Source organism: Rhinoderma darwinii, chromosome 2 (genome assembly GCF_050947455.1).
Source record: "Rhinoderma darwinii isolate aRhiDar2 chromosome 2, aRhiDar2.hap1, whole genome shotgun sequence".
Taxonomy (NCBI): domain Eukaryota; kingdom Metazoa; phylum Chordata; class Amphibia; order Anura; family Rhinodermatidae; genus Rhinoderma; species Rhinoderma darwinii.
Genome location: NC_134688.1, coordinates 248,775,495 through 248,788,815, shown reverse-complemented (window position 1 = coordinate 248,788,815; position 13,321 = coordinate 248,775,495). Strand labels below are relative to the sequence as shown.

At 38.7% G+C, this 13,321-nt stretch overlaps 1 protein-coding gene across 1 annotated transcript in view; it reads left to right on the top strand.

Moving 5' to 3' along the window:
* DHX40 (DEAH-box helicase 40) overlaps positions 1-13,321 on the top strand; it is a 69,770-nt gene that overhangs the window by 17,079 nt on the left and 39,370 nt on the right. The window contains exons 6-12 of the mRNA XM_075853043.1: positions 866-1,096; positions 4,239-4,305; positions 5,210-5,341; positions 8,288-8,387; positions 9,706-9,792; positions 9,878-10,060; positions 12,493-12,573. Of these exons, the coding sequence (XP_075709158.1) occupies positions 866-1,096; positions 4,239-4,305; positions 5,210-5,341; positions 8,288-8,387; positions 9,706-9,792; positions 9,878-10,060; positions 12,493-12,573 (881 nt within the window). The remainder of the gene's footprint in view (positions 1-865; positions 1,097-4,238; positions 4,306-5,209; positions 5,342-8,287; positions 8,388-9,705; positions 9,793-9,877; positions 10,061-12,492; positions 12,574-13,321) is intronic.

Here is a 13,321-nt window from a genome sequence, read left to right as displayed (position 1 = left end):
AGATCACTATGTGCTGTCTTATACTAACACATTAACGATACTGAAGTGTTTAGACAGTGAATAGACATTCCACGGGATGTCTATTCACAATCCCGACACTTCTGTGGTAGTTACAGCAGAGCAAGCGTAATCTCGCGAGATCACGCTGTAAATGACAGGTTTCAGTGAGATTACGCTTGCTCTGCTGTATCTACCACAGAAGCATTAACGAAGTGTCGGGATTGCGAATAGACATCCCGTGGAATGTCTATTCACTGTCAAAAACACTTCAGTATCGTTAATGTGTTAGTATAAGACAGCACATAGAGATCTAAAAGGATCCCTATGCGCTGAGTAAATGAATGGAGAGAAGTGTATGACGCTGATTGGTCAGCGTCATACACTCCTCTGTACAACGCCCACTTGGTCAATGGTAAAACACGCCCAGTTGTCCATTGAGAAACTCATTAGCATAAAGCTAAAATCGCTAATAAAGTGGTGAAAATAGATCGGTTTTTTTAAATAAAAAGCACTGCTGTCACCTACATTATAGCGCCCATCTCCTTATGTAGGAGATAGAGTCCTTTAGTGACACGCTACCACCGAAAATAAAATTAAAACTACAAACTTTCTTCCAAAATACCTTCTGGTACCTAGAATAATCGATAGCAGGCAACCCGCTTATTACATATCTGACCTATGGTTGTGTCATGGATCCAAACCCTACTGTTTGAGCTCTCTTAGTTCTCCGTAAGTGACTTGCCCGTCATCCACTTCATTACCTCTGACTTTTTCTTACCCCCCTTTTTTTCTCCCCAACAAACTCTGCAATTGGGCTGTGCGCTTGCACTTTTATAATTAACTCTATAACATTTTTTTCCCCCAGGACATTTTGTTTGGTCTTTTGAGAAAACAATTCCTGATGAAATGCACTTCAAATAGGAAATACCCTCTCAAAGTTATAGTAATGTCTGCTACTCTGGACATTGAGAGACTGTCTAAATTCTTTGGCAATTGTCCAGTATGCACTATTCCAGGAAAGGTCTTTCCAATTAAAGAGCGATTCCATAATCTGATTGGCCCGCGAGACAAAGACAACAGTGCTTATGTTACAGAGGTACGTGCTTTAGTTCTTCTAATTAACTAATAATGCTAATTTACAGATTTCAGGATTTGTTCCGTATGCCATGAAAATATACTCTTCGGCTGGGTTCAGACATACGGATGAATTTTATCATCCATACTGCAGTAAATTTATTTAACATCCGGACCCCCGCAGTTCTACTGAATTTAGATCACCATAGAGTTCAGTATAATTGTGAGGAGTTCGAGTCTTGTGGCCATAATATAAACCCAGCGTTATTAGAATACTCCTTGTGGAGATTCAGCAGAAAGCAAGGGAGACAATAAAGGGAATCTGTCAGAGCTTTTTGACACTCTGGAAACTAAGTTTCAATCCTCACGTGCTGAAAGTGAAGTGTCCGGCATCTCCGATGTAACTCCTGCCCTCTGCTTTGACACAGACTTGCAGGGTGGCCACCTATAGTTGGCATTAAAGTGGGGTTTATTTTCCTTCGGGAGAAGAAATACACCAACTACATCCTACACAGTCTTCTTAAAAGAAAACCAATACAAGACTGAGTCTATAAGCTCAATAAAAATACATACTTTATTTCATTTTGTAAGAATGTAACTATTTATTTATTTATATATATATATATATATATATATATATATAAATCCACACTGATGAACAAATAGGATCACCACACCAGGAATATCATATATCAATACTGTACAAAACTTTCCATTGTCAATGCATATATCATGAGATAACTACTACAGTGCAGTATGTATGGGTGGATAAAGAAAAGCTGATGTGTTAATGGCTAGCCTATAGGCATACGAATAATAATAATATTACTAAATAACATGGATCTTACTAAACTTCCACTTTAGTGGACAATATATTTCCACATGTAAAGTGCTAAGTGCGCAAGTTGGTAAAAAAAACTCCTCACAATCCCCCACATTAATACATCACAGTTACTAACCAGTCATTTCTAATTCCCTGGAATGGTGTCCTACCCTGACGCGCGTTTCGGCAAGCGCCTTCGTCTGGGGGTGGAGTCCTACATAAACTACTCCCTATTTATAGGGCCATTGACCAATCATGTATGTCTCACTCCATATGTCTCGGTTTGTTAATTACCTCAATCCAATAGCGGCGTCATGCTTCACTTCTCCGTGGTGTACCTCCCTATGAGAGCAGCGTCACGTAATGCGTTCACATGCATACTACGTCATTACATCATGACGCATCACATCCACATAGGGATACTGAATCATTCAAGGTTACCATGGACGCCTGGGCATGCGCACAGGACCCGGAATAGAAGCATGGGTGAGACAGAAGACATAGCCAACCAATTTTGTTAACCACATAAATGCTGTATTAGACTGGTATAGTAGTTGGAATCATATAGAGAGAGCCTCTCAAAATATGGCTACGACATCGAAAGGAACAGCATATTGCCAAAAATAGAAGTCTAATATATAAACTTATTGTCGTATCTCCCTGCACTATTTATAAACAAATAAATGCCCAATAGATCTGTCACACATTTTATATACTAATTTATTGGATATTGCAAAGTGTGTGTTAGTGAGACATCTCGTACACAAAAATTATGACCATCACAGTACAAATATTAATGTGCTTATTACTAAATAGCAAATACTATTATTGCTAAGAGATTCTATATATATATATATATATATATATATATATATACTTATGTGATATATATGAAAAAAGGTATCATATGTGATACTACAAAGTGTAAAAATATATGTGTACTGTTTAAGCATCATATAAATATTTTAACGCAAGGTAAGCCAAAAAAATTAAAATATATGGTGCATCAAAATCCAAAGCCCCACCGCAGTTACACACAAAAAGTGAAAAAATAAAAAATCTAATAAAAATTTGTCAAATATAATAGAATTCTGGAACATAAAAAGTAGGTTTAGTAGTGCAGGGATATTTCCTAAATGACATGTTCCTTGTATATATCATGGTCAATGGTACACACACGTTCATCCCCTACATTTAAGTAGAAAAGAAATCCTATTAAAATCACATAAAAAAAACCATTACAAATTAAATCTATTATAGGAAAACCACAGATGAACAGTATCATCAATCAGAGATACGTTGCAAATTTGTGGGACTTCCACGCGGTTGTAGGGTCCCTAACCTCCAAATCCACTAGCTCTCCTGATGTAGAATTTTCTTCATAGTATCACCTCCTCTTCTATTGGTCTGGAGATGGTAAATCCCTTTCACTTTCAACAATTTAGAGTTGCAGTTGTGATATTGCCTAAAGTGACGAGGAATAGTTTTTAGTTTGGCAAGTTTTTCCCCATTTAACGTACAGCCTGAGCCGATTCGATGTCCCTTACATGTTCTCTAACTCAGACTTTTAGCTCTCGAGTGGTTAGGCCTTCATAGACCATGGCACATTGACACGTAGTGTAATAAATCACGCTTCATGTTGTACACGTAATGGGCCGCACAATCTTAAATGTTTTGTACCCTCGGAGATCAAGAATTCAACATCTTTCTTAATATTTGGACATGAAATACACCGTCCACAAGGAGAACAGCCCCATCTCAGTCCTTGGGACCAGAAGATCATTCTCGATTGGGTATTAATTAGTATATAAACTCTGAACCAAAAGATCTTTTACATTTGGAGTCTCCTTAAGATACACCTATTCGCTGAATTGCTCTATTTACGAATAGCAACAAGTCGGCCAATAGGGAGTAACAGATGGAGCGAAATCAAATTCCCAGGGTGCCTCTGTTTGGCTTCATTAACAGAATAGACCCGAAATGCAGTGCCATGGAAAACAAATCTCGGGGGTTGTTTGATTTCACCCCATCTGCCCTCCCCTATACCTCTTGTTGAATAGGAAGACATGGATAATAGGTATATATTGGCAGATACTGTAAATGCAATTCTCTATTCTATAAGAGAAGGTTCACCAAACAAGATGAATCATCCATTCAAGCACATACGCAGATTGCAACATCTTACACAACTCTTACCTAGAGCGTTTATCCAGAAATAAACAGCCTATGGTGTTACTGGAAAGCAAAATGAATGTTCAGCTTTTTATGACACGTACCATAAAGCACAAGGTTTTAAATGTAATCTTTGACGTGTGTTTTTTTTTTTTTCTTTTCCCCGAAGACTGTGAAAGTCACGCTGCAGACACACTTAAATGAACCAGCGGGCGATATTCTTGTTTTTCTCACAGGTAAGATGTTCTCATAAGATCACAGGCCATTGCATTAAAGTCTATGTACACCTTTTGAAATGTTTTTTTTTTTTTTTTTTTAAACTGTGCATTAGTGTGATTGGTGCAGCTTCCTGAATACATTTTATAAAAAATTATTTTTACTTCTTGAAATACACTTGCTTTTTATTCTGTATACAGAGCAACTGTATAGTTCGCTAAGACGTGAATCCACCAGGTACACGTCTCTGACACGCAGGATTCACCTGCTATCGATCACATCAAAGCTATGAATTTAGATGTGATCGATAGCAGCTCGATCCTGCTTGTCAGAGACACTCCGGACCCGCTGTACATGAACCCGTCAGTGCAGCGGACCTGACAGATACAGGATTCAGTGCAAGAAATGGCTGCTCTGTATACAGAATACAAAGCAGCTGTACCTCAAAAAGTAAAAGTAGTTTTTAATAAAATGTATTTAGGAAGTTGCATCAATCTAACTGATGGACAATTTTATTTTAAAAAAAATAAAATAAATGATTTCAAAGGTATAAATCGCCTTTAAAAATTGTTTACAGTCACCTCAAAGGTTTTGAAATTGAGAAGTGGAATAATTCTAGAAAATCAAGGAGCCTTAGGCCAAAATAAATTATTTGACCAAATATGAGCTCTCAATTTTATAAACTGATATAATTATATATAAAGCGCAAAATGTATTAAGGGGTGTGCGACTATGGCTTAAATCTCGCCAGCTACCCCCTCTGCTTTGGCATAAAATACGCCAGTCTTTGTAAATATTGGGCCTCTGTGCTCTTGTGACAATATTTTAACTTGCATAGCCATCTATGACGTGTGGTAACAAGCTGTAAGTTTCAGAAAGATTCCAAAGATAAATCCCCATCCCAGTACATTTTCTATACTACAGGTCAATCCGAAATTGAGAAGGCATGTGATGTGCTTTACCAAAAAGCTGAAATGATAGACTATCGACATGATGTCTATGACTCCGCTGTGGAAGGGCTCCTTATCTTACCATTGTATGGTTCTATGCCGACAGGTAAGACAGTGGCGAGTTGTAGTTGTCATTGGCACCATTTTGTGGTACATACAACTTAACTATTCCTTTTTTTTGGGGGGTAGGTGGAAAAAAAAAAAATCGCAATTCTGCTATTGGTTTTTGGTTAGTGGTTTGTTTGTTTTTTTTACACCGTTCACTGTATAAATAATATGTTAACTTTATACTACCGGTTGTTACCATGTAGGTATATTTTTTTTATATACTTTTGCCTAATAAAAGCTAGCTTTATGGGAAAAGAAAGTGTTTTGTTTTTTTTACTTTACCAAAGTTTATTTCTTAAAAAAATTGCCAAAAACTTGGGCATTTCAGAACTAAAATTTTCGGTCCTTAAAAGGGTTGTTCCGGGCACAGGTCTGTTTTTCATACTGATGACCTATCCTGTGGTTAAACCACCCTATACCCGGAAAGGAGCAGAGTTTCAGCTCTGCAGCACGGCCGCTATACAGTTTATGGAGCCATCTGCTTCTGGCGCTGAACCCTGCATAACATCTGGTGCCCGTGGGCAGCCGGAACAGCTGATCGTTGCGGGTTCTGGGTGTCGGACCCCCATCGATTTTATATATTGATGACCTATGCTGTAGATAGGTTATCGGTATGAAAGAACTGTCCGTGCCCGGACAACCCCTTTAATATAATACATTTCAATACTCTTGTAAGTAATGTATTATGCCCTGCCCTATTTCAGTTTGGTTTTCAAAGTTTCTTCTATACATAAATAATATATAATACACAGGGCTTCAGGCTAAAAAAAATCACTTCGGAGCCAAAAGGTAGTGTGCAGTAAGTTCCTAGGTTTCCTCTAGCGTCCGTTGCAGACGGACAGCATGTTGCCTTTTAATCTATGTTTTTGCAGGAGGGCTCTAGGCTTAAAAAAAAATAAAAGAATCACTTGTGTCATTGGCTCCTAATATAAGATAAGAAATACTTTATTGATCCCAAAAGGAAAAATTAATAATAGTCACACAGTTTGTTCCATAAAAAGATAACCTCACGAATACAGGACATTCATAACAAACAATTAATACATCAACTTACATTAACCATTTCGTGCACCCAGACGTCCGGGTGCAGGGGGTCATGTTTGTAGCGCGCTCAAGCACTGAGCACACTCCATATGCTGCAGGCGTCGGCTGGACACCCAGGACTAACAGCTGGGGCAGCGATCGCTCTGTTCCTGGCTGTTTAACCCCTCAAATGCTGCGGTCAATCGCGACCGCAGCATCTGAGGCATTGAAAAGAGGGGGTCGGTCCGCTCTGACAGCTCATCGCCCCTGCCGCAGTGAGATCGGGGGGTGACCACGGTTGTATTGGCTGCCCAGGGGCCTAATGAAGGCCCACAGGGCTGCCTTCACTCTGCCTCTGTGGTAGGGCTTAAAAGAAGCCTGTAAAATGACAATATACTGCAATACGTTAGTATTACAGTATATTGTACCAGCGATCTAACGAGGGGGGCTAATAAAGTATGTTAAAAAAAAAAAAAAAAAGTGAACGTTTTTAGTTGTGAAAAAAAAATATTAAAAGTTAAAAAAACAAAAAACCTCTTCCCATTTTCCCCCTAAAGTAATGTAAAAAATAAAATAAAATTGGTATCGCTGCCAGTAAAAGTCTAAAATATTACAATACACCGTTATTTAATTCACACGGTGAACGCCGTAGAAAAATAAAATATGTAAACTGCCAAAATCTTTGTTTTTTGGTCAACTTAGTTCTCAAAAAAAAAAATCTAAAGTGATTAAAAAGTTCTACGTACCAAAAAATGGCACCGATAAAAACTACTGCTCGTCCCGCAAATAAGCCCTCATACCGCTCTATTGATGGAAAAATAAAAACTTTATGGCTCTCAGAATGTGACAACACAAAATATTTTTTTTTTCTAACAAATTTTATTATCAATTAAAGTTGTAAAATATTTTTAAAAAAAACTATATAAATTTGGTATCCCCGTAATCGTATTGCGCCACAGAATAAAGAAGTTGACGTTTTTACCGCACGGTGAAAACCGTAAAAACTAAACCCAAAAAACAATTGAGGAATCGCAGTCTTTTCCAACTTAAGCCCGTAAATAATTATTTTTCAGTTTCCCAGTACATTATATGGAAGTATAAATGCTACCAAAAGAAACTACAGCTCCTCCCGCAAAAATAAGCCCTCACACCACTCTATTGACGGAAAAATAAAAAAGTTATGGCTCTTGGAATGCGGGGAGTGAAAAACGAAAATGAAAAATCAAAACACGGCTTCGTCCTGAAGGCGTTAATTAAGTAACAATAATACTAAAAATATAATTATAAGGCCCTGTTCACACAGTTTTCTTTTTTTTTTTTGCAGGCAGAAAAATCTGCCTCAAAATTCCTTCCGGAATTCCGAGGCAGATCATGACCTGCTGGCAGAACACTTGCCTCGCAATGTTTTTCGGCTGCGACCATTGAGCACCGCAGGCAAAAAACACAGCAAGAACCGCTTTCTCAGTCTAAACAAAGTCTAAAAATTTAGTAGCCAAATAATTTTCTTTTCTTGCATTGGACCATTTTAGTTGCCATTTGGAGCCCTGATACAATATACAGAAGACTTGTGTGCTACCTTTTTTTATTTGAGTTAGCATGTTGCAGTCTGCATTTTTTAAGGGCATTTGTGTGTGTGTGTGTGTGTGTGTGTGTGTGTGTATGTATGTATATATATATATATATGTGTGTGTGTATATATATATTTATGTATGTGTGTGTGTGTATATATATATATATATATATATAATGACTGATGGGAAAATATAAGGTTTTTATCCCAGACCTCCCTTCACGAGGTGGCGGCTTCATATATCTAAAGAAAGGTGATATAGTGTGAATGTTTTAGGTGGAGGGGGGTGTTTTTTTGGAATATGTATAGTAAAGTACTGACCTGTTTCCTGTTTTTCTGTGTCATGTGCAGATCAGCAAAAAAGAATTTTTCTCCCACCTCCAAAAGGCATCAGGAAGTGTGTAGTAGCCACAAACATTGCTGCAACCTCTGTGACAATTGCAGGGATAAGGTACATATTTGTTGTGACTGTGTGTTGTTACATTTTCAGTTATGTATTTGGTTCTGTTATATAGTAATGCTGACCAGCAGCACATATGCATGGGGGACCACTATACTGTGAACGTTTAGAGATTGGTGATTAAGCTCTCCCGATGTTCTGTTTTTCCCTGACTTTTTAAATGAACGTTTTGCACCAAGACAACATTGAGTCCTCTGGTCTCTATTGTTGTAAATGTAAACTATTAAAAGGACCATTTTAGCCCACAAAAATCCCTTTCTATTGGTGAAAAAATATATAATATACTAGTGTTTAAAATTTTGCTCCACTTCTACGCTTTTGATCACTGATGTCCTTTGCCGCTTCCTGTTGTCGCCAACGTTAAGACAGTGCAACGAGACCTTAGCGGCCAATTGCTGGACAAAGTGGTGAAGTCATTATGGAGGACTTATTACTGCAGTGCACAGTAACTGGGTACAGGGGTCTCATGGCCCTGGACAACAAGTGGTAGGAACTCCAAGTATATTCCTCTTTATCAGGAAAATGTAAACGGGTTGTGTCCTCAAGAGAATAAAAGGTATTGGACGTTATGGAGTGTAATCCTTCACTTGGGGGCACCCTCTATTAGCCAGAGTGTAGAACTGCCAAGATACCAGCAACATGTGACCACTGCACCCAATTCCTTCAGTGATGTGTCCGGAAGTGGGAACCACTCTTTCTTGGCCAGCCGCAGCTTTCTCCAGTGATGACCGCTGATTGGAGTTCTAGTTCTAAAGCTGCGGCAATCGGCTGATCACTGGGGTGGCTTCATTTTTACAAAGCGTTTTTTATTGATGGACAGATAAACATTTGGACACTGATACCAGATTATGTTTCAACCTTTGCCTGCAGAATGTATGTCAAGCATGTTTCTACAGTTAAAAGGATATAAGGGGGAGGGTTATTTCACAGTGATTGACTGACTGGCAAGGGGAGGAGAGAGATCTAGAAATGAGAGTTCTACTATGGATGTCAATGGTGCTGTGAGATGGATACATACTGTCCCTGAAACTGAAGGCGGGAGCACAAACCGCTGAGATTATAAAAGAAAGACCAGCAAGCTTAGCTGCACCACTACACTACATTTAAATGGAGAGGGATGATCACATGCGGCCCTGTTCACCTTGTCTGGCAAAATAGGGGTCAGAGGATATCTGTTCTGCTGATAAGTGAGGATCATTGGACCCCCACCAATCAGATATTTATGCCATCTCCTGTGGGTAACCCCTTTAAAAAATAACTTTTCTGAGGTAATTTGCATTGTTGTCCTTATGAACACTTTGTTTTTCAGGTATGTCATAGACAGCGGCTTTGTGAAACAGTTAAACCATAATCCCAGAGCCGGCCTAGATGTCTTGGAAATTGTGCCTATTTCAAAGTAAGTTCAATTGAGTAGTATTATTTTCTTCTATTTTTATAACTATGCGTGATTTCCCTTTCAATATTTATTTCATTTCCTGAAGAAGTGAAGCAGTGCAGAGAACAGGCAGGGCTGGCAGGACGGCTTCTGGGAAATGCCATCGGATTTACAGTGAGGAGTTCTGGGAGAAATGTATGCCAGATCACATGATCCCTGAGATTAAGCGAACCAGCCTAACATCTGTCATTCTGACCCTTAAATGCCTGGAGGTAAATGATGTCATCAGGTAATCCAATGTTTCCTTAAATAATTTTACCTTAGTATGACCCCCTTGTTGTAAAATTAATCCTGGGATGGTGTTACCTGAAGGTGTCCACATTAATGTTGTCCTAGTTTTTTCAGGTTTGGGGACCACTGTTATAGTGCCGAGAGCATTTACTTTTCATATCATAACTAGAAATTATATACATTAGTAAATACAAGCACCTCAGCCTGAAAGTCTGTAAACTGACTGCTGGGAAGCATTTCTAATGCCAGATATTTAGTTAGATACTATTTATTGGGCACATGGGCAGCAAATCAACTAAATTCTCTAGTGTCTCTGTCCTTCTTTTGTTAACTTGATAAATTCTATACAGAGGACCGATAAGCTTCAGGCTTGTTTTCAGAGTTCCTGATAGGGTGTACCAGAATTAAGTTTCTCTATGCTCCCTCTGTTTCAAGATCAGCTGGGTCCCAAGCAAGTGCTGAAGCTCACGATTTACTCCACTTCATGCACTAATAATAATCTTTATGTAGCGCCAATATTTATTACCTATACTTTGGATAGGTGATAAATATTCCAGGTGAAAATACTTCTAGACTACCACAATCGGTGTATTTAGATTCTAGCCTCCGATGCCCGTTGCAGCACGAATGGAAATACACGTTGTCGTCTTTAAACCGTTTACTGCTGTCGCTGCAGAATTTACTTTGTCCGTTAACGTTGGACATTATCTGCATTTGTCTATGAGTTCCAAATTAATGAATGCTCTCTCACTGGTGGCTGGAGAGAAACCATGACACGCAGCATCGGTGTTCAAAACAGTCTGTGCCCTGGGGGGGGATCCGTCTTTATAAGAAAATGAGAGTAGGTGTTACCCTCAAAACTTGCAAACGTATACATTCTACATATGGTAACATACAGAATCCCAATCTCGTCTTTAGTATGTATCTTTAGCCAAAACAAATGCAATGTCATCAAGTTTTGTTACGTTGCCTTTGTAATAGCTGAAATGCAAAGTCATAAACCAGAAGACTTAGAATAGCCATCCCCCCTGTAGGCTGTTGTTTCAGCAGATCTTTGAGCTCCAGTTACAACTATCCATAGCAGTAGATATTAGGCACTTTTAGGTTCACACATATAAAGATATTAAAATATTTTTGACACTGCCAAGGATGTATATAATACTTCATGAATGTAGACTCTTGCTGTGACTAGAATTCATGGGTTGAAGATTAGATCTTGGTATTATAGTAAAGCCCAGAGTCTGTTTTATACTAGGCTCAAAGCTCTAGGAGCAATATTCAGCACGCAGGATGCAGAGTTTTACTCCCTGGTGAACACTGAATGTAGGAAGCTTCCTTCATGCATTCTGCCTGTTTCCATGAACAACTTGTGACACCATGGGCCTCCAAATGTCACATGGGTAGAGGAACTGATCTGGGTCCTGCCAGCATGCCTTTGTATTCAGATCACTCGTAATAATGATCTAATGGCCGACGGGCATTTTATCACTATTATCTGTGATCTGTATACACCGGAATGAAAGCGTGTGAAAAAAAAATCTAACCCCATCCCACTGGCACAGGTTCAATCCTCTGTGCCATGGACACATTTTACATAAACTTCATGGACCCATATAATAATTCCCCCCTATCACAGAATATATGTTATATGAAAATTATTACTTGTCACTTGTTTTTGTCTCTCTATCCCTGCCCCTATTTGCTCTTATGCCTGCTATAATTTTTTTTGTATATGGGTGCTTTGTGCCCGTTTACAGATTCCACACACTACCTAAAGGCAGTAGGCACATTAGAAAATAATGCAGACCTGTATTTTTGGGCATTCTAGCCATGAAGTGGGTTGGGCAAAGTACACGTATTTGGTATCGTTGTACACGAGAGAGCTGGGATTATTCTGTGGCATAAATTGCTTGAACTAATTACATAAAATTACAAAAGGGAAGAGAAGAACGAAATATGCTTTTGTTTTCCCACTATATTTCCAAATTTTCCTTCTATAAAACTTAAAAAAAAATATATATCATTTATTTTTTGGTACTACATTAAAGCCCTATCTGTGCCACAAAAAAAGAGAAAAAAAAATATTCACTCTTAGAATGTCATGAATTTTTTCTGTGGACATTCGGGCATCTAAAGACCTTGGACTTAAAAGGGATAACACACCATTTCCATTCATATTAAATTGTGAGTCTAGACGTACGTCTGATTTTCAAATAGCTGTCCAAACACGATGCGGCTGAGCCACGCTGCAAAAACAGTGTGTGGTTTGCTGCAAATTGCCATGGTACAGCTGAGGCAGCTGGTTTATATGTGCCTTACCTGTACCTGCCATAAAACTCTGCAGCATTTACAGTGGCTCTGCTATGTTGCGTATGGGCCTCTGTCACTTCCAGACTTTTTTGTTTTACTGCCTCCTGATGTTACCCACAGGTTCCCCTACTTAGATCCACCTGAAGAAAGATTTATTTTAGAAGCACTCCGGAAGCTCTATCAGTGCAGTGCAATTGACAGGTAAATTTATTTTTTAACTACTAATCACTTTCACCCAGGACTGATGTATGCTTATTAACTTGTATTAGGATTATAAGGGTTGTCCGAAAATAAAAAAAAAGTTATTCAATGGTTTTCAAATGTAAATTATTGAAATTTCCTTATTATTATACTTTTATTTTGAAAACTTTATGTATGGCCTGATATCGCTCCACGTCGCATGGTCCCTGAAGTGGAGATTCTGCTGTGATGCGTCATTACAGCCTCAGGTGGCAAAAAGCTTCTGCCACCCCCTGTGTAATAGTGAGGTTTATGAAGAAGGGGGTTGGCTTGGCTAATAAATTAAGCTAGACAGTGAGCTCTTTCATGCAAGTCACCGACTCACGGGGGGCGGGGGAACTTCCTGCCATCTGAGGCTGTACGAATGCGTCACCGCTTACGCAGCAGAAGCTACACTTCCGGGACTACACGCCAAGGCGTTACATCAGGCCGTATGTAACGTTTTCTAAATAAAAGTATATTAATAAGTTTCATTAATTTACATATGAAAACCACTGAATAACTTTTTCTGTCTTTGGAAAACCCCTTTAAGTCTGTTACACTTTGTAATTGCTTTCATGTTTTCTGGAGTAGTTATGGTTGACTACCGGAAATTCATTTTGTCCCCCTGCTGATGCCATCGATCATATCTTGAAGGTATAGATGTATTTTTAAATGTTGTTACAGAATTTTGTTAGGGCAGGGGTGTCCTAATGAGGGCGATCTGTGA